Source organism: Thamnophis elegans, chromosome 8 (genome assembly GCF_009769535.1).
Source record: "Thamnophis elegans isolate rThaEle1 chromosome 8, rThaEle1.pri, whole genome shotgun sequence".
Taxonomy (NCBI): Eukaryota; Metazoa; Chordata; class Lepidosauria; order Squamata; family Colubridae; genus Thamnophis; species Thamnophis elegans.
The window spans coordinates 48,637,621-48,659,963 of record NC_045548.1 but is presented as its reverse complement, the minus strand read 5'-3'; the positions used below and the strand labels follow the sequence as shown (position 1 = coordinate 48,659,963).

The 22,343-nt window shown below is 38.1% G+C and overlaps 1 protein-coding gene across 2 annotated transcripts; it reads right to left on the bottom strand.

Moving 5' to 3' along the window:
- Positions 1 to 572: 572 nt before the first annotated feature.
- Positions 573 to 21,936, bottom strand: ZC2HC1A (zinc finger C2HC-type containing 1A). Of its 2 annotated transcripts, none has more exons than XM_032223350.1 (9): positions 21,853 to 21,936; positions 13,327 to 13,403; positions 12,642 to 12,758; positions 11,406 to 11,547; positions 9,663 to 9,811; positions 8,056 to 8,131; positions 6,982 to 7,084; positions 3,144 to 3,254; positions 573 to 2,185 (listed from the first exon to the last, which is right to left on the bottom strand). In XM_032223350.1, exons 1-9 carry the CDS (start codon positions 21,866 to 21,868, stop codon positions 2,014 to 2,016), a joined length of 963 nt encoding a protein of 320 aa, XP_032079241.1. In that variant the 5' UTR covers positions 21,869 to 21,936; the 3' UTR covers positions 573 to 2,013. The 2 variants fall into 2 exon arrangements, with proteins under 2 accessions (XP_032079241.1, XP_032079242.1); XM_032223351.1 differs by lacking the exon at positions 21,853 to 21,936 and adding an exon at positions 21,463 to 21,808.
- Between the last annotated feature and the right edge of the window lie 407 nt (positions 21,937 to 22,343).

The window sequence follows — 22,343 nt, the reverse complement described above, 5'->3', positions numbered from 1 at the left end:
TAATATTTTCCAATACAATCCCTAAAATTTGAGTTAGTTCCACATTTCCTCGGACATATTTAGTTTTCTACAAGGATTAATAATTATGTTTTAGTATTTTTTATTTTTATTTTAATTCTCACCTAATGACTTTATTTGCCAATAGCGTTTCTACCCATAGAGAAAGATTCTTTAAGATATAACAATTATATACACAATGAAAGTTTTATTAACAAAATTCTAGGTAACATAGAACAAGCATTTCTACAATGCTTTTGTTCTTAAAGAACATTTAGGAAAACAAAATATCTAATCAGAATAATGCTCACAACTATTTAGTAGAAATTAGACTATTGCTTTGCTATGAAGACCAGATTCTATATTAAAACATATCAAAGAGATGCAATAATAAGATGTAATAAAGCATCTGCAGGAATGTGTGAAAACTTTAATACAAAAAATATGTGGGTTCTTTGGTGAATAGGATGCATATTAAGTTACACTAACAGTTAATAGGCAAGGCAGAGCAGAATCCACATAATCCCATAGACAAAGGAAGAGCTTTCAGTGCATTCTGAATTTTTGTAATGTAAGTTCCCCCATACCAGTGTATTTTAAATTAAAAAAAATGCTAATCTACATTAAGATACTGTATTAAAGATTGATTCTCACTAATGCACATAAAATTAGGTAACGATACAAAACTGGAATACTACATTTATGAATGCTTTTTAAAGAGAATTCTAACACACAAATACAATTCTATACCAATTAGTTAAAAATTAGTTTGCCATTGGCCAATATACTGAAAAATGGGGACAAATCTTGTTCAAATGCATTAATTATCATCTGCCGTAGCAAGCAGGTTTTGACTAAAATGAAGATAGCATTAAAAATAAATCCTACATCATTCAGGTCAAAAATTGCAAATTGACTTGTTTCACTTAAACTATTACTAAACTTAGAAAAGTAAAGACTTAGAAATTGAGATATTAAATTAAAAAAACAAAATTAATTTTGGAAAAGGCATAAGTAAATGTTTTTTGTGCTTAAAAAATTGCTGTAGAAAAGGAGGCTTACTAAAGAAAATGTAACTTAATACTAATGTAGTTTGAGTTTAATATAATTCTTTTTGTTTTAATTTTAGAGGACTGTAAGAAATGATAATGGTAAAGACACCCCCAAGTCAAAGTAATAGGAAGAAGAAAAATCATGATTACGACATAATTTTCCTGAAACTAGCGTGCCATAATTATTATAAAATATTCAATGATTTTTTTGTTAGTAAATCAAGAGGGAAATTAACTTAGGCCACATTGGCTAAGCTTTTAAAACTGATCACAGCCCTGTTTTTAAGGAAAAGAAGTTGATCCTAAGAACATGATTAAATTATATTTCATAATTTAATTAATTTATTAGCATCTCAATCTTTCTCTATGAAACATATGGGAAGTTTTCCACATAAAAAAATATCTGTGAACAAAAACTTGTTATAGCTTTTTGGAACAAGAAAGGGGGTAAAATGCCAACTAGTTAACTATAATAGTACACGTGAAACTAGTAATTTTAATTTACATTAAACATAGACAAATAATAAAATGTATGACTGTCAACCAACAAGCTATTGTCTACGTTATCAACCAAATATCAATCAATATTTCCATGTATAACATATTTTCTATTGGAACACATTCTTTAGACCAAATGATTCAGGGCAAAAACTACAAATGAGTAAGAACATTAATATAGTATATAGTATATTACAAAAAACCTTAGCGGTTGATTTAAAGTTTTGCTCCATTAAATATTCTCCAACAACATCTCAAGTATACCATCTTGAATGGCACAGTTTTAGGTATCTAACCATTTATATACATTGTATTTATATATCTATATATATTATTTCACAAAAAATAATAATTGCCCAGAACATTAGTATGGTGCGTTGGCACAAATCCCGGTGGAAAAATGTAGCAGAGATTTTTATACAGCCTTAGCAAGAAATCTACCTCTCATTTTACATTACAGGTGTATTCACAAAATCATTCTTCGAACACCACATTCACAACAGTATTTTGCAGATTCGATTGGATATTTGGTACCACATTCATAACAGAATTTTGGTAACTGTGCAAGAGAATTTCCTTCACTGCTTTTTGAACTTCCTCCATTGATAGATGAACAGTCTCCACTGTCGAATCCAGCTCTATGTCAAGCATTAAAAATTCAAAATAATAAACACAACAAAGATTAGAGGTAAAGAAATACATATTTCAGTGATCTCTAAAATATTCTTTTCAGTAATAAAGATTTTTGACCCAAGTAAACAACCTCCCCAAAAGAAACTATTTCAGAAGTCTGCTAATATGTTGACTAAAGGTTTTATGCTCCACATTTTCAGTGGAAAACATTGCACCAATGAACTTAGCTGAATTACCTGTAAGCATTTATGTCTCATTGAGAAATTCACATATAAAATGGAAGCCAACGACCAAAGAAAACATTACATTTTGGGGTATTAGGATTCCTTACACTTTTAATACTGCTCACTGAGTTGCTGTGAAAATTAAGAAAGTTATATTCAGGGAATAGTGAATGATTATCAGTGGAGTATATTTTGGTGTGTGTGTGTGTGTGTGTATAAATATAAATATGAATGTGTGTGTGTGTGTATGTATATATAATATAAATAAATATATATATATATGGCTTAGTCTGACACTCCTAGAACTTAAAACAGAAATGAGAAGGAATTTCCCCACAGCTATTTCCTTGCTTTGCAAAATAAAATTGGCTGGGGAAATATCCTTACACTATAATCCCAATTCTCCTGTGAGGTATCTTGTTTGACCATTAGGATTCTGAATAAATTTAATTTTAGTAAGGTTTGGAAGCTATGGGGAGAAAAAAATAATGACTTTCAGAAAAAATTGATTAGTTTAAGTTAACTTCCACATTTATGTGCATTAGATTAGAATTTTTTTACTTGGACAATGCAAGATACATTTCACTGAGAACTGGTTCAATTTCATTGCTTTTTTTAAAACAAAAAAAAAAACCCCTGATCCTTTATCCCTCTCTATGTATTTTCACATTTTTATCCTTTTCTTTTATCTGGCAATTACTTCATCTTAATTAAAGTCAAAAGATGCAAATATAATTACCTGGCTGAATAAGTTTCAGTACCAAATGCTTTTCTTTTGTTTGCCATCATACTCGGACCGGTGCTTCGTGTCATATTAGTAGATGCTCCCGTCCGTGGTTTTGTGGGCCCCCTTAAAATATATTATTATTAGATGAATTCTGCAGAATTAAAATTATCCAGTATTTAGGTTTATCCTAAAGCTAACAAGTATCGCAAGCCTTGATCAAATGCATCCATTTTCTTGCATCAAATTCCAGCACAGCATATTCCACAGATCTGTCTAATTATCCCAATATATAGCTGCTGTGGATATTCCAGCGCAACATATCCCCTTCATCCCATTTTTCCAGTCTTCCCTTCCTTTCCCCTTTTTGCCTTCTCTCAGCTGCTACTGATATACCAGCATATATCCCTGTTTATCAGCAGATTTTGTCCATTAAATCAAGAGTTTATCATCACAATTAAAAAAATTACAAAATTTAGAGCGCCTGACACTAAATTGATATTAATGCAAGAGTGTGGTAAAGAAATTTGCAAAATTGCTATCCACTTTTCTGGCATTGTCATTTTATATCACTGCAATGAAATTGCGCAGTTAGTGCTTTTCAAAATTGCAGAATCATACTCTTGTTATTTAATGTAAATCAAGTCCTTTGCTTATCATGGGTTTGCAGTGTAGAACAAAAATATTAAGTATCAAAATTATTTTAAAAAACCCGATGTTTCAGAGATTAATTCTTTTTGTATTAAAAGCATTATCTGTCTCACTCAATAATTTATAACAAAACAGAACAGTTGGAATTTATCCAAAGTCAAATTATTTATCATCGTCTTCAAATTATTGTCTGATTTTTATATATAAGATCCAAATTTCATTTCTTTACATTTCCTACTTTAAATAGCATTATCCACTTCTAATATAGAAGCTACATGTTGCCATCTAGAGCAGTGGTCCCCAACCCCCGGTCCGCGGACCGGTGCCGGGCCGTGGAGTACCTGGCACCGGGCCGCGCAGCGGCCGGGGGCCATGATCGCTGCAGCGGCCGGGGGCCATATTTGCAACTTTGTAGTCCTCATGAACGCGCCCTTTCTCTGCCCCCCCCGCCGCCCCAGATGTGCGGGGCTGGGGGGGCGAGGGGAGGCCCGATCTCCCCCCCCGCCCTCTTGCTCTGCTCGCCCCGTGAGGGAAGGGGCGGTGGCGGCGGCCTCGGCCCGAACTTGGGATGCTGCTGGCGGAGGCTGCCTGGGAGGCGAAACTTTGTCCGCGGACTCACCCGGCCCGCCTGCCCCGTGGAATGACGAGGGGGGGGCAGGAGGGGGCGGCGGCGCTGCATTTTCCTCCCAAGGAGAAACTAAGGTTGCGGGGGGGAGGGGCGCAGCGCGGCCGTTTCGGGGGAACTTGGGGAGCTTTGCCGTTCCGAGAGGCGCTTCGCACGCAGCCCCACCCAGGTGGGAGATGTTTTCCTCCGCCGAGGCGGGGAGGGGGGGCTTTACGTAAGACTCGCGGCGCAGCTCTGCCCCCCCTCCTGGAGTGTCACCTGCCTCCCGCCCCTCCCCTCCGCCGCAGCGCTTTTTGTGTGTCAGGCCGGCGGGGCTCTCGGGGGCCCTTCGGCCGCAGCCCGCCTTCTCCCCCTCTTCCCTTCATGGAGCGCGGCGCGGAGGCCCACCCCCTCGGAAGCAGCCGGCCTCCGCCGCGCCAGCCGCCCGCCCGCCCGAAGTAGGACACAGGGCCATCTTTTTCCCCCGCCAAACTGCAGTGAGGAAAAAGGGCTGCCCGAGCGAGCGGATCGCGGGGTCGGTTCCCCCTCCCTTCCCCCGACGGCCAAGGAGGAGGAGGCGGGGCGGCCTCGTGGGCTGTCGGCCTTGGTGTGAAGGAAGCCCCCCCCCCCGCCCTGCGGAACGGGCGCCCAGGATGGCCGCCTTCCCACCCGCCGGTCCGGAAGGCCGAGGGAGGCTCGTCTGACTGGTCCGCGGCGATAAAAAGGTTGGGGACCACTGATCTAGAGGATAAAGGCAAACTATTTTACTCTTTAATTTCTTTATCATCCAGTAATTGAATACCATCAAATATTTTAATTCAAAGGGGAAAACACTTCCAGCTGGTAAAAAAAAAGGAGGATAATCAAGAGGCACAAAATTTATTCATTCAAAATGTTCAAAACTATATCACCACAGATGAGAAAGCATTAAAAAAATAGTAGTACGGTTAGCAAGCAGAGCCAAGCAAAATATCAGAGCCAAACTGTTTTAAATGATGGCTGCATTTATAAATGAAATATTTGGAGTTGCAACCTGAAAAAGTGGGTAGCTTTCTCCTCTGCCCGCCCCTCACAACAGATAGTTGGAGGTCTTCTCTTACCCTGAAAAATGCTATATCTTGTTGCAAAATTGCACAAGCCATAATATGGAATGCTACAAGCAGAAATAGAAGTAAGTAATTTAAAATGTAATCTCTCCTAAGGTGTGCAAAAGATGCCTAAAGGACAGGTGATATAACAAATGATTGAAGCCATTAAACTTCTTAAAATCATTTTATCCAACTTGTAATGAAAATGACTTGTAATTTTATATGCATTAACACAGCTAATGGTGTCACTGAGAAATGTTATCTCAGGATTATAAAGAATATTCAATAACAAATCATTAATTATTCATAGTTGAAATCCATTTACAACCTTAATCAAATCATTCATGGAAACTGATACATTTATAAGACATTTTGATATAGACAAGTGATGGCAAACCTTTTTTGGCTACTGTGCCAAAAGTGGGAGGAGCACAGAGGAGGGGTTGCGCCACGTGGCACACCCATAATGCTATGTGTGCGACTCCTCCCCAGCATGCATGCATGCGTGCAATCGGCGACTTCCCCACTTTTGCTGCGGTTTTTTCACCTTCCCCAGGCTCCAGAGGCTTTCTAGGACCCTGGGGAGGGCAAAAACAGCCTCCCCCGTCCCCCTCTGGGGGGACCTACGGCGAACCCAGAGGTTTGGGAATGGTCACTTTCAGTTTCTCCGTAGGGTTGATTTTCGACTTGCGAAGCTTTCAGGCGGCTTCCCTGAAGGCTCCGGAAGGTGAAAAACTGACTTATGGACAAACCGGAAGAGCCATTGGGCCCTTTGTAGGGCCAGTTTTTGCACTTTGGAGCCTTCAAGGAAGCATCTGGAAAGCGAAAAACGGCTTCAAAAGAAAACCGGTCAGCTGGCCAACGCATGCTAACGACCCAACAAGCAAACCGGTTTAAGCCCTCTGGAGCCTCCAGGGCCCTTTTTGTTTTTCGTCCTCTACAGCCTTCAGGGAAGCCTCTGGAAGGCCTATGAAGGCTCCAGAAGGCTTAAACCGGCCCTACGAGCAAGCCGGAAGTCCATTGCAGAACTTCCGGTTTGCCAGTAGGGCCGGGTTTTTGTGCTCCGGAGGCTTCAGGGAACCTCCTGAAGCCTCCGGAGGGCCTCCGGGGGGGGGGAGTGAAGGCTGTTTTCGTCCTCCCCAGACTACTATAAAGCCTCTGGAGCATGGGGAGGGCAAAAAAAGCATGCAAAAAATGGGGGGGGGGGGTCATGCCTGTCATGTGCGCTGGGGGTCGCACACTGCATTACGGGTGCAGCATGCCCACACGACCCCCGCTTTTGGCATGTGAGCCAAAAAAGGTAAGCCATTGCTGCTATAATTCATTGATAGGAGTACTCATCTTACCATTTCCTCTAATGTTCTCATCAAGGTATGCAGACTAGTTGCACTTTGCTTACATTATCATCAGATTTCCATGGAAATGAGAGCAGGCCAAATACAGTTCTAGAAATTTTTAGCATCTTGTCCTGTGAACCCCATTGTCAGGTTTCTCTTAGGAATATACTTACCCTATTTGTGGACTTGCTTTCATTACGTTTTTATGAACTGGAGAACTCTGGATTTTGTTTCCCAATTGTCCACCTGGAGACAGTGTTTTATTTGCAGAGGAACCTTGTCATGAAAACATGAAAAACACTCTTTCTTTCACTACAATATTGACTTTTCACATCTCTATATTTTTATGCAATGTCTAAGAACTCAGTAGTGCAAAGCCTAATAGAAAAATTGTCAGCAGAATAACATAGATATACAGTCATAGCTCAAAAAGTTGAGAGCTAGGCCAAGAAAATCAACTTGATAGTCAGGATAATGCTAAATTTGATCTAACTTAATTGTAATTTAATCAAAAGTATTTTCTTTCAAACTATGGATGCTTTACTGTTCTTTTTCTTTCACATGAAGAATTACAATTTATCAGTAATCTTTAAATGGATTTGGTCACCACTCCTAAGATTTCGGATCACCATAGGATCCGTCTCCTCACTGGGACTCATTTATTCATAAATAAAGGGCAATATTAAGTCAGCAGGCTTAATATTTTAAATGGCATTGAAAAATAAGACTCTTGTCCTACTCTTTTAAACAAGACTGCAAATGAGATTCCAATGCTAACAATTTTCTTCTATAGTAGTTAACAAGCCAGGAGAAGCAATGAGAGAAAGGTAGAGAGATAAATGAGACATTAATTTGCAGGGACTACTCAACTCACTTGTTCATTCTTCTCCTAGGAATCTTATGACATGGGACACTGAAAACACCACAATTGCTTTCAAAATTATTCATCTCTGTTTTTAAAAAAGTATCTTGAAATTGTCATTTTAATTATTGAGATGTGTTTGCAGAGAACAACTTAAATGTTTATTACGGCATATAATCACCTCAAACATTTGATCAGCACTTTATTCACATTCTGCATATTATAGGTTCATCTGTATCAGCAATATCTATCCTAACTTCTAACAGCTTGGGCTAAATATGTTTTAAGATTTAAATGCCCTCTGCTGAGGGAGCTACAAGAGAATGCCTAATTACAAAATTCCAGACAATGGAAACACACACACATATGCACACATATCCATTACTTGGTTGTGGTAAACGTGATAAGGCTGGTGGTGTTAGCCCTGAAGAAGGTATCTTCTTTACTGTTGGTGTCTTGTACTGAAATAACAAATAGGTTATTATAGGTTAGATAACCTTCCACAATCATGCTGATTCAGTATTACATTTCTAGTGCCCCATATTTAAGGCAGATTGCCTACCTTTTATGTATTACAGTTAAAACATGTTACTTTGTTTTTAACAAGCATAATAACTTCCAACAAGAATGAACTTCCAACAAAGAGAAGCATTGCAATGTAACAACAATAAATCAGTTATGACCTGTGTGTTATTTGCTACAAAAGTACATCAATCGAACCACAGACCAATGGTCACAGTGTCTAGGAGTTATATTCAACACAGAGCAACGGTTCTCAACCTGTGGGTTGCGACCCCTTTGGGGGTCGAATGACCCTTTCACAGGGGTCACCTAACACCATCGTAAAATTGCAAAATTAGAGTTATGAAGTAGCAACGAAAATAATTTTATGGTTGGGGGATCACCACAACATGAGGAACTGTATTAAAGGGTCACGGCATTGGGAAGGTTGAGAACCCCTGACATTGAGAGTCATAGGCTCTGATGATTGTTCTACACCGTAGATATAGTTCTCCAAGATCTCAAAAAAGAGGAGACTCCTTCCTTTTGCTCCCTCCCTCCTGATTAACATAATGACAAATATGTAAAGCATGAGCTCTAATACTGAACAATGAGCTTTCACATTGAATCTAGATTAATTCTATGTAATATAAGTGTAAAGTAAAATTGGTATTGGACTACATATGGAATGAATGGCTTGGCTAGGCTAACCTTGTTTCTTACTTCCCCTTCTGAAGAATGGAAATGACTCTAAACTTATCACAAGTAAAGATATTGATGCAATTGAAAATCTGTCATGATTAAATTATGGAGTCTATTAACATAAGGATTCTGTGACAGCCACGATCTTGAATAACAACAAATGGGGATTTATATAAATTAATGGAAGATAAGCCTACTTCTAGGTAAATTATTTATGCGGCTAAATACTCTGGCATATTTTACATAATAAAGAAGACACTGAAAAGACTTCAAAGCAAATAGGGTACTTTTGGCAAATGATTTAAGACAAACTGATTAAACTTTAAGATTTGTTTGGCTTTTTATTTCTTCAATGAAACAGCCAAAATAGACAAAATCATAGCCTATCTGCAATGTTCAACTTCCCATAAAGGCTTATAAAAATCAGTCTGTATGGGTTCGGTATTTATTAATTACTCCTGGTTTCTTACCTCCTTCCCAGATTTTGTCAGATTGTTTTCGATTCTTAAATATCCAAAAGAAATAATTGAATGGAAAGGAATAGAATAGAATAGGAATAGAATAACAGAAGTTGAAAGGGACCTTCTAGTCTAACCCCCTGTTCAGTCAGAAAACCTTATACCATTTCAGACAAATAGTTGTCCAATCTCTTAAAAACTTCCAGCGTTGGAGCCTTCACAACTTCTGGATGCAAGTTTCAAGAACTTTCAAGCTATGACTTAACTTTAAAACGAATTTGTTTTTAAAGCAGTAAAATGAAAGGAATGAAACGATAGTAAATTTATTTACCTGTGTTCGAGCAGGAAGCTTCCCTTTAACTTCACTAACCACTTTCCCTTTATTAGAAATACGTGCTGCCTGTTCTTTGCAGAAATTGATATGTCGATCAGCTGCACTTTCATTAAATCGCCTCTGGCAGTATGGGCACTGAATATAATCTATATTCAACATAAAGTTATTCATTACTTCACTCATTCAATTGACCAATAAAAATTTGCTCTCATTATAGACTTAGAATTAATGCCTTGATGTCATAATGTTACTAACAGCTATTTCCACCAAAAATATGTCTATGTGTATGTGTGCTGTGTGTGTGTTGAGTATTTCATAGGACTATATAAATTCTGCAGTGGAGGGAGAAATACAGTACATTAATCTGTAGAATGCATGTAACTTATCAAGTTACTGGAGCACTCCATTGTTTTCACTTAACCAGCCAGATAAAACTATGTTGTCAATTTGTGGTTTTTTGACAAGGCTAATAAATTCCTAATAAAATGGAACTTTGAGGAAAACTCGGAGACTCGCCTCGGAGTCTTTTTTCGTTAGGAGTGTTACTTGGAACCTTCACACATGTATTCACTATATTTCTGTCTACCTTCACAATTTTCAGATCTCTGAGTCTTATTTCAAACTTCTGAGAATAACCAGGGAACCAATCAGTTCTCTTCCATCTAATCAACAGAACTCTTTAAAGGAACAGATTCCAACTACATCCCAACTGCTGAGCTGCTTCAGAGTTCAGTGGTCACAAATAGCCCTTCAGCTCTATTCCATATATGCTAGCATTTTTACATATATGTATTTTAATACAAACTGTGTCCATCTAAGTGTTTGCAAAGAAAAAAAAGTTCTTGGGAGTTCTCTTTCTTCTGTTCTAATTAAAGAAATCCCTGAAAAGTGTGATGAGGGAAAGATACTAGTATATTTGAAACCACATATTTTTTACAGCAGCTCTAGTTTCATACAACAATATAGGATTCCCATGTGTGTATGGGATGAGGGAAAAGGTATTGATTGGCTTATTGCTGGCTTTAGCTCAGAGTCGGGGAAATCAAAAGTGGTGAGTTTTGTTTTTTAACAGAAGTTTAAAACTGATTTAAAATAGCTAGTCTCAATGAAACAGTTGCGTGAATTCTTTCCCTGGGACAATTAGACTGAACAAGACCATACTGTATGTGTGGTCACACATGGGGAAATGTGGTAAAGCAAGAGAAAAGCAAAATAATTAAATCCTCCCTATTAATTGTAGATTCCTTTCCCATTCCAGGTCTAAAAAGTTTTAGTGAGAAATAATCAATGTCAAATAATCAAGGCAGCAATAAATTAGGACAAACATGCCACGTTTTCTGCTGATGTAAATGTGCAATTATTTCCTATATAATAATTTAGAAATGATTCAGTAATGGAGCTTTGTGTGAAGATTAAAAAAAGAATCATGGTATCAGACCTGGGTCCATGTTATTCATAAAAGATATTCTGTATATAATTAAAATTTAGCATATAAATAAGACAGATATACAGAACAGACATGATAGGTAGAATTTTTTCCAGTCCTCCAGTGTTCCTAAAGACTTACTCTCTAAATTAAAAAAAAAATCAGATACAGAAGATTTAGAATATAAAGATATCTATCCTAAACAAGCACGGTGATCATATATGATTGGTTGATAGAGCTATGTAACTATTAAAAAATAATAATGCATGAACCTATGCTAAAATGTATACATTTCTCAAATTTAAATTATATACCAGGATCATAAGAAGGAGGTGGTGGTGGTGGCAATTTTCCACCTTCTTTAAGAACCTGATCTACTCCTTTGGCTGCTCTTATAGCTGCTATAAGCTCCTCATGCTTTCGTCTCCAGCTTGATGGTTTCTTTGGAGGTTCTGGCTAAGGAGACAACACAGATAGCAGACATAGTTTTGCAATGTAAAACATATGATTTCTCTTGTACTCAGTACAATACTCAACAATCCAAACAACAAAAGCTAAATAAAAATATTGTATTATTTTTAACCAGTCTATCTGCCCAATTATACTTCGTATTTGAGACAAGTGCCGTGATAGCACTTATAAAAGAAAAGTAGGCAATAAAATTAATATTATAAATTAATATTCCATGCAAGCTGAAGTTCAAGTAAGAACAATGCCTGCTTATAATCATTTCTTATTCATCTGAATGCTTGTTGCATTTTCCCTGTTGTCATTAAAAAGATATATTTTCTTGGTTTCAATATTTCAATATAGTTGAATTAGATAACTGCATTAAACTTAAAAATAATTACTGTTATATTAACTGCTGACATAGGAATACATAACTATATTAATTTAAAGCATTATGTCTACCCAACACCAACAAAATACATCTACTACAGAGTGTAGAATTATGTGTTTTGTATCTTTCTTTTATAGAGAAAGCTAAGTTTCTGAGATGCAACAATTTTTAATAGAACACAATAATATTATCTGCTTTTTTCAGTTTTCTTTAAAAGAAATTTTATCATAGACAATCAAATGCCAAAAACCTACATTGTTCCTAGCAACATATTACCCTGCATTATGGGCTGCAATTTTTCAGGATTATGAGCTCATACAATAGCTTCTATAGTATAGTAAAATAATGAGTTTCTTTCTAGTGAAACCTGACTTTTCCCTGTTAAGTTAATGAACACATCATGTGTTTTCAATTTTCGTGCAGATACTGTATAGATTATTTGCCTCTACCTTTTTCCAAAACTAACCTACAGCCCTAGGAATATACATTCTTACAATATGAGATTTGAAACCAGGATTTTGAGTTGATGATAAAGATAAAAGAAATATTATATGGGAACACTGAAAATAATTAACAATTCCTTAATAAAAGAAAAAATAAATCAGTACACTACTTTGAATAAGTTCCTAAAAGCTCATAACATATTTGCAACCAATATTACAGTTTTTTTTTAAAAAAAATAACTATATTTCAGCATTTATGTACTTACCCGTGGTTTTATAGGCTTTACTGTGGAAATATCAGTTCCCTCCGCTCTCTGTCTGCTAGAGTCAAATGTTTTCCTTTTTTTAGCAGCAGTTTTTTGGCAAATGGGAGTATGCTTTTTCTGTGAAATGACAGTTTAAAAAAGTGAAATATTTATATCTGGATTTTAAAAAATTCATTATTATCCTGTTTCCATGAAAATAATACGTCCCCGGATCATAAGTCCAATTGGGCTTTTCAGTGCATGCGCTAAAATAAGTCCTCCCCGAAAATATTGCAACACAGCAACAGCCATGAGGTGACCATGCTCACCGCCTCCTGCACTGCAAAAATAATAAGCCCTCCCTGAAACTAAGGCCAAGCATAAGAAAAAAGATGATGGAGATATGTTCTGCCTTTACAAAACAGAATATAATCATTCCATTTAAAAAATCTCATCATAGCAATAGCACTGAGATTTATATACTGCCCCATAGTACTTTGCAGCATTGCTGAGTGTTTTACAAATTTCAGTATATTACTCCCAACAATCTGGCTCCTCTTTTTACTACCTTGGAAGAATGGAAGGCTGAGTCAACCATGAGCCCTGTTAGGATCAAACTCCAGGCTGTGGACAGATCATTTCCTATCATTTCTCATCTTGATTTAAAAAAATTCATCTGACATGAAACTCATATATTCATACTTACTAATGCAGGTGGAAAAAAAGTCCTTCCACAAATCCGACATGGTAATAATTCTTCAGGCTGTTGTGCATTTGTATAATCTGAAAAAGAAAGATACATACAATTGTTGGGGCAATAGAAATCCTACTTAATATTTCTTAGCCAACAACCATGTTGTGAAATTCTTCTATTAAGCTTATTTGACTAGAAAACAAAGGTATTGCAAAGAAGCTGTGAGTCACAGCTGATTTCCAGAGGAATTTCAGTGCTATTATTTCCCTGAAAAGAATGTGGAACTGTGGTATTACTCAGATCTGTCAGGGTATATTCCAAAAGAAAATAATTATTTAATAAATAGCTCATCCAGTTATTGCTCATACTCAGGGGATCTTGAGTATATGCTTTTATCTTAGATTTTCAAAAGAATGTTAAGAAAATAATTGTTTATAAACTTATATTTTACAATGTTAACCACTTCTGCAAATAAAAATCACGATTGTTTTAATAAACTAATTGTTTCTAATGATTTTCAACTAACCTAGAAGTTTGTATTATGTTCTTTTGCCATAATGGTAACAGATACTACTTCACAATATTCAACAGCATTACTGTATTTGCTTTCAGCAATCTCCTATCTCTGAACTACTACTGTTGGCATATTTCCAGCCGGCTGCAGTTTTATTTGCCAAAACAAGTAATCTATTAGGAGCCTAAATATTTCCTTTGTTTTTCAATGATGTAATGCAAAGAATGAAATCATGAATGATCTTATATGCACAATCTTTCCATGTATAGTGATTTATGTGCATAAATATAAATGACACAATTGCATTACATGTGTATAACCACACACATTTTTAAAAAGCTATTAAAAACAAAGCTGGAACATTTGGGATATTTTTAGTCATAGATTTCTGCATGTACATATAGAAAAGGAAGCAGGCAAATGTTTTTATTCAAAATTCACAACATAACATGTTTGCCAGCACTTTGAAGTAGGCCAGTGCATGACAGAAATAATAGGAATTACCTTCTGGGGCCACATGGTTTTTGGCTTAAAAGATCTAAGAATACCCTCCCTCACTGCCAAGAAAAAAATGAAAGCAGCAAAAAGAATACCCAACATATTTTCAAAGAATCGTAGATAACGTTGTAAATGAACCTCAAATTAGAATAATCATAAATTAGAACAAATTTAAACTTTTTAATGGCATACCTGTTATTACAATAGTTCGGTTTTGAGTTGAACATGAGTTTGTGGGAGCATACTAAAAAGCTACTAATCTAAGTATATTTTCCAAAGAAAATAAAGCAGTAACACAGTTAGAAATCAATTAGACACAATAAACATTTGACTGAAAGGGAAAATGGTGTTCCGGTAAGCAAGCAAATCCTGTCCCTCCCTCACTTTCTCAAAGGCATTCATCCATAGCATCTCTATATGTACATTGTCAATGGCAGATAAACTGTGAACTCAGCCATAAACATTTCGACACAAAGAATGCTGATTAAGAAAAGGAGAGGTACTGACAAGCAAGGGCACTTGAAAAACTAACAGTTCAACAAAACAAATTCTAAGGCCTCTTTGTTTAATTCAAGTAACTTAGTGCATTACCTCACGATCCTAAACTCAAAAATACACATATTGCCATAACCCAAACTCTTTGCTATGCTGATTAAGTGCATAGGGAAAGGTAAAGGTAAAGGTGTCCTTGTTCAGTTATGTCCAATTCTAGGGCACGTTGCTCATCTCCATTTCTTGGCTGAGGGAGCCAGCATTGGCTGAAGACATTTTCCATGGTCATGTGGCCAACATGGTTTATTGGCTAAAGGCGTAATGCTGTTACCTTCCCACCGAAGTGGTACCTATTAATATACTTGCATTTGCCTGCTTTTGAACTGCTAGGTGGGCAAGAGTTGGGGCATGAATGGGAGCTAACCCTGTTGAGTGGTGCATGAGCCTCAAATATTGGGCTGTCAACTTTCCATCTACCAAGCTCAGTGTCCTTAACCACTAAGCTATAATGCTCCCATGATTCCCGCTATACACAATAGCATAATTGGCATAAATCTGAAGAGGGATTGTAACATTTTTCCCTTTTAGACTTGTTTTTACCTCTAGTAGCACTTCAACAAAGTGCTGGTCTCTAGTTTAAATCTACAATTCTCTTCCAGCTTTCACTTTTTAAACCTCCTGCTGATCATATAATTACCTAAGAAAGGCTTCTATTTCTTCAACTATACCACACCAATGACATAATTGATAACTTCTTGCATACTTGGTTAAAAATTCCAATTTCAGGATGTTGTAAAACTTGAAAGTTAAATGAGGGAATATAATTTCAAATTTGAATATGCCATCCTGATCAAGAAGTTATACTGCCTTTTAACAAATATAAAACAGGCAATTAATAAATTCAGTTTTGTAAGACTTTGCATATGAATACCAAAATCTCTTTGGTATTTTGGAGATCTTGCATAAGGCCTCATTTAATTCCCTCAATGTAGTCATCATGCAAACATATACAATGACATCAGCAGGCCAGAAAATATTAGTGGCCACCAGTATTTGGAAAAGTGATATGAATCCAGACCCAAACTTTATTCGGAAGCACACAATCAATACTGGTAGTCTGCCTACTTAATATGACTAAACATTGTATAATGAAATGAATTCAGCATTATAAGAGTAATAATCTGTGTAACAGTCTGCTTTTCCTTCCCTTCTACCCCAATTATCTTTGTGTGACGATTGGGACACCTCCCCCCTCCCGTCCCTTGAATAGAACTGAAAGGTATCTCGATGGTGCAGAAATCTTGAATCAACTCCTTCTGTTCCACCATGAAAACTCTTAACATCCCATTGGATTCCATATATTATTATTATTTATAGCGCGAATATGCAACACACAGCCAATTGTTGATGGAAAGCAGGCAAAGTTCTTCAGTTATCCTATTTACAGTTCATACAGCCTACTCAGGAAAGATGGACCTGAAAATTTTATTAATGTCATGAATGGGTAAAATAAGTACACAGTACTGTGAATAATTTCCAGTGGAGTCAGAATGGAGCAGTGTCATCATCCTCGTCCTTCTTGATCTCTCACCTATTTTCTATATCTTTTCTTCCAGATTAGCTTTGAAGGATAAAACTTTGAATGATATTGTGATTCTACAGGGCTGGTTCTAGTTGGTGTTTAGGTACAGTAGATTCCTCAAGATTTTACACTTTATTTGCTCCTGTTTAACAACTACATGAATCTGCTGTCAGCAGGGGGCTTAGAACCATAAATATGATGATGATATTCAGCTACGGTATATATCTCTACCCCAGGCTGACCAAGTGAAGCTGTCAAACTATTTTCCTAGTGTCTGGAAACTGTGGAGGTCTGATAGGAATAGAACGGGCTTCATGCTAATCTTGGAAAGATTCAATGGCTGTGGGCATGGGAACCTCCAGATTTGGAGAACTTCCATCTTTAATAAGGGATGGAATAGGAACTCACAATTTGTAAAGTGCACAATTTGGGAATCTTATTGGATTCTTGGCTCCTGCTCAAAGAGCAGATAATGGCTGTAGCCAGAAAGCATGTACACCAACGGCACCCATTCCTGGATTGTGTAGAGAAAGGCAGAGTATAGTCGGGGAACTGCAAGGGCTGCTAATGGATAAAAGGTCTGTAAAGGAAATGTAATCCAGGAGAGTAAGCGCAAGAAAGAAGCTTTAAATAATCCTACCTTAACTCTGACTGGTATAAGAGAAAAAAGAGAAACTTTGGCAGAACACTCAATACATTACTGTAAAGTTCCAGTAATCTTTGTGGTATCTGTTTTCCTGACCCAGTACACTTTGAAGGGTTGATATTGGTCCTGATATTCTGCCAGTCTTCTTTTGTCTACTCTTTTACTTTAGATGATTCCCCCCCTTTTGCTTACTATTCTCGTGAATCTGAGATTTAATTTAGAGCATCTTTTATCTATTACATTCGTTCATCATTATCTCTGCCTCCCTGTACAAACCAGAAAGGCCTTGCTCATAATCATGCCTTGGTTGCCCGTTGCTTGGACTACTAAATGTATACATAGGATTTTCTTTGAATACTATGTTGTAGATATAACTGGTTCAGAACCATGTGACAGCACTAATTTGTCAACTGTTCTGACTCTCAGCAGGCTTCCAGGTGTAATTCAAGGTGCTGGTTACCACCTATAAATTTCTGCATGGCGCAGAGACATGTTATTTGTGGGTCTATTTCCGATTATTTTTAATCTAACAGGGTAGGCATCTTTCAACGAAACAGTTTTTGCTGCAGCCTTTGTCCCACCCATGTCCAGATTGTCTTGACCCTGTTGGTCTTTTATGAGGCTATAAAATCCTGGCTGTTCTCCCAGGCATTTTAGATGAGCTCATATTATAATGGTTTAGGGCAGTGATAGCTAACCTTTTCCAAATTTGTGGGCCCTGCCCCCCGCGCATGCGTGGTAGAAATCTAAAGACCAGCATGGCGGTGGAGCTGAATTCGTGTGCCACAGAGTGTGCTGGGTGCCACCTCTGGCATGTGTGCCATAGGTTCACCATCACGGTTTTAGGGAAATTATAGTGATTTACCTTCATTTATTTTTGTTATTTTTGGTGGCTGTTTTAACTCAGTAATATGTAAAGCACAAATTTTATTATACTACAATTTTGGTTCATTAAATGGTGTGGTTTTAAAATAACATAGAAGTATCTCCATGTATTTGTTGAGTTTTTCTCTGACTATATGATACTTGATCTAGTAGACTTTCTGTCAGCAGAATAGGAAAATCCTCTGGAGCAAATTGAGGACCAGAGAAGCTGCCAACAAAAAAAAATCTGTGGAAATTGTTTCCGTTTTACTAATCAAAACATTTATTAGATGTAATATCATTTTTCTGAGAAATAATTGGATATCATTCGCAGAAATGTACGTGCAGGGTATTACTGCTTTTTCCATACAATCTATATTTTATTCTAGAACCGAAATATAAGCTATAATGAACCATCAAATTGGAATGGGCCATTTAGACCACTTAGCCGTAAGTTGTGCCTAAGGCAGCAATCCAAATTAAAAACTTTCTCTGATAGTTGTTTGTCTTCTGTTTGAACACATCCAGCAAAGAGGTCCATCATGCTTTCTAGGAGGCTCTGTGTTTAAAAAAACATTCTAATATTATTTTAATAAATATTTAAAAATACAATGTAAGAAACATGAAAGGAAAGTAGTAAATTGAATTAATGGTTTAAATTTGGTTTCTTTTAATAGGTTTTTCTAATATGTAAGCAGTATTTACTTTTCTGATGTATAACACAATCATTCTTATGAGTCCATTTGAGTTGAGTATTTATAAAAATGAAATTATTTGAGTTGAGTTGAGTATTTATAAAAATGAAATTATTTCCCTTTATTTGTATAAATCATTTGGCACTCTAGTATGAACAGATCAGATCGTTTTCTGTGTCATATTCTTCAAATAGTAGGAAAGGGCTTTTTTGTTCTTGTCAGTTGTTTAATTAGGGACCAGGTTATTTAACAATTTTCCCAACAAAATAGTAGAAAGTACATTCAAAGGTGACACATCTTTTGAGTGCACAAGACATCAGGCTTCCATATACAAAGTTGTGTCCTGTTTCACCAGGCCTTTCTAGACAAGCTTAGAATACAATAGACAAAACTATTCTATTCTCTGGCCAGTTGTTTTGGTTGTCACAAAGTAGCTATTATTTTGGACAGGGCCTAGGCTTCCCTGATCTCTTGGGTTTGTTTCTGCCCACTCTATTTACCCATTCCCTTTAATGCTATCTTCTTTTCTTCCTCATCTGTCTTCTTATTCTGTCCTCTGTCACAGCAGCAGATAAAGGCCCTAGATTGCAATATTCCACCACACGCATGGTCTTGCGGACACCAAAACTTAAAATTATACAGAACCCAAGCTCAGCTTACTACTTCTTCTCCTGCAATCACTATTAGATACAGGTGAAACTTGAAAAATTAGAATATCGTAGCGGCCTTCAGCTCTTGTGCATTGTTCAATCTCATGTCTCTCATCTTTCTCTTGGCAATGCTCCATAGATTCTCTATGGGGTTCAGGTCAGGTGAGTTTGCTGGCCAATCAAGCACAGTAATCCCACGGTCATTGAACCAGGTTTTGGTGCTTTTGGCAGTGTGAGCAGGTGCCAAGTCCCGCTGGAAAATGAAGTCAGCATCCCCATAAAGCTTGCTGCGGAAGGAAGAATGAAGTGCTCCAAAATCTCCTGGTAGACGGCTGTGTTGACCCTGGTCTTAATGAAGCACAGTGGTCCAAAGTCCTGTTGCTCAGTGGTCGAAAGACCTCTTTTCTGATGAGAGCAACTTTTGCGTCTCATTTGGAAACCAAGGACCCAGAATATGGAGGAAGAATGGAGAGGCCCATAAAGCACAGTAATCCCACGATCATTGAACCAGTTTTTGGTGCTTTTGGCAAAAGTTGCTCTCATCAGAAAAAAGAACTTTGGACCAAGGAGCAACAGGACTTTGGACCACTGTGCTTCGTTAAGACCAGGGTCAACGCAGCCATCTACCAGGAGATTTTGGAGCACTTCATGCTTCCTTCCACAGACAATCTTTATGGGGATGCTGACTTCATTTTCCAGCGGGACTTGGCACCTGCTCACACTGCCAAAAGCACCAAAAACTGGTTCAATGACCGTGGGATTACTGTGCTTGATTGGCCAGCAAACTCACCTGACCTGAACCCCATAGAGAATCTATGGAGCATTGCCAAGAGAAAGATGAGAGACATGAGAGTGAACAATGCACAAGAGCTGAAGGCCGCTACTGAAGCATCCTGGTCTTCCATAATACCTCAGTATCTGGATGGCATCATAAGATGGAATAGAGGTGCACTGCTAATCAACTAATTTACCTAAATTGGCATAAAGTTAATATCAACAATTCTGAAGAGAACTGAAGAGCAGGCTATTAAAATGGTATTAATTTAGTTCCAAATCAAATTCATAGGCTTACAGCCTTGTTAGATATACTTGGTGTGATACCATAGTGAGATCAGTTTAACATTCCTTTTCTTTGTCAAGCTGCATATTAAAAAAAAACAGTTGAAACCCCAGAAATACTGTAATTAGATCTGATTTTCTGATATTGAATCAATGTAAAATATAAGTCAGGTTCATAAAACATGCATTTTAGTTTTTAGTATAAATATTTTAATAACCATCTTCAACCCTTAGATTGAAGATACACATTTGGGGTTCATTTTATCGCTCACAAATAGATATATGCGTAAATCTCCACATATTTTAAACACAAACTTACCTAAAGTAATCCCATGTACCAAAATAACAGTTTTTCAGTCTGTATTCAGTGCCTCACTTTAAAAGAAGTTTATACAGACTGCTTTTTTTAAATAAAAATACTTTCTCCTGCACTACATATAAAATAAAAAACATAATTAATACGAAAAACATTGCTGATTTTGATTCATGAAACAAAAGAGGCCGAAAATCAATTCAAGCCAATCCACACAAAGAATAACAGAGATGCCAACACACTTTAAACAGTGCTGTCATCATCCTCAGCAAGATTAAATGAGGATTCTGTTGACTAAATGTGGCAAGAAAGCTTTGCCAAACCCATGTCTACTACAGGGTAGGTTTTCAAAACCAACAAAGGGCTCTTTCCAAAGAGTAAACTAAGAGTTGAGTAGGCCTTTTCCACAAATGACAATAAAATCCCTCTCCCCCCTTCTTTTTTCCTCTTTGCATCACTAATTGAATACAAACCCTCAACTGGCTCAAATACATACTTACATTAAAAACAGTTCTTTCAGGATTTCTATGCTAATATTCGTCATATGCATGCTAGTCCCAACTTTCCCTAGCATCACTTCTGAAAACACATTACAAATGGGCAGGGAAAAAAGAGAGAAGAAAGCGAATTCACAGACATCCACTCACCGTTTTCACCGCCCCCCCCCCTCCACTACCTGTGCCCCAAGAGCGGTAGCTAACAAACTGCCTTAATCATCTAATTAGTACAACCGGAGTTCAAAACCTGGCCTCGGGCTTCAGCCGACTTGCATGGTTCCGCAAAAGATGAGGACTGAATGACTTTGACTGGCTTGAAGGCCCGTTTTGGAACTCACCAGCCATCCCTCCTCCAACAACCCGTCTTCTAAAATGACCGCAGGGGTCCCAAACGCCCCGGCATTAAGCGAGGCGCCGCAGGAGGGACGGGGCAGCGGCTGGAACAGACAAGTCAGCCCCGACACACCCAGTAACTAACGCGAAGGAGACGCGCCTTGGCTGGGGCGGTGGGGGGATGCAGACCCCAGTCTTTCCTCCTCGGCCCCTTCCCGGGAGAAGAGAGGCTTCTCCCGCCTTCCGGGAGGGGGGGGGCTTCGGCATCAGAAGAGTCCTCCCGCCTTCCACCCTTTTCTCCCCCCACCCTCCCCGGGGCCATGCGTCTCCCTCTCTTCCCGCCAGCCTGGAGGAGCGAAGGGTCCGCGGCTCTCACTCACAGTCCCCGCCCTTACCCTCCAGCTCTTCCATGGCGCTGGCTGCCAGTCTCCGGGCTCCCGGCCGCTGCTGTAGCAACACGGCCACCTCCCAGCCGCTAACATCCCCGGCCTCTATTGGTTTCCCGGCACAAGGAGGGGGTGGAGGGAGGCGCGGCGCGGCACGCAGTGCGGATGGGCCGGACTAGGCTGCGGCTGCGGCTCAGTCGGAATAGCCGCGGCTTCTTTCTTTCTCTCCGCGGTCGCCGCCCTGGCGTGGAAAAGGACGGCCTTTTCGGTGTCTAATGTCTCTGCCTGGGCGTTTTTCTGCTCCCAATAGCTTTATGTATTAGATAACATATATAAGTATAAACATGATTTTGGATGCATGAAATGTGAAATGTGAATGAAAAGAAACGTTAGGACAGGGACGGTAGGCACGCTGGGTGCGCTTATGCACGCCCCTTACAGACCTCTTAGGAATGGGGTGAGGTCGACAGTAGACAGACTAAGGTTAAATTATGGGGGTT

What these genes read in the sequence shown, in the direction of transcription:
- ZC2HC1A (XM_032223350.1), bottom strand. An exon ending in AGCTTCCTGCTCGAACACAG is followed by an intron (nt 8,132 to 9,662) that starts GTAAATAAATTT and finishes TTGTTATTTCAG; the next exon opens with TACAAGACACCAACAGTAAA. An exon ending in AAAGCAAGTCCACAAATAGG is followed by an intron (nt 3,255 to 6,981) that starts GTAAGTATATTC and finishes ATATATTTTAAG; the next exon opens with GGGGCCCACAAAACCACGGA.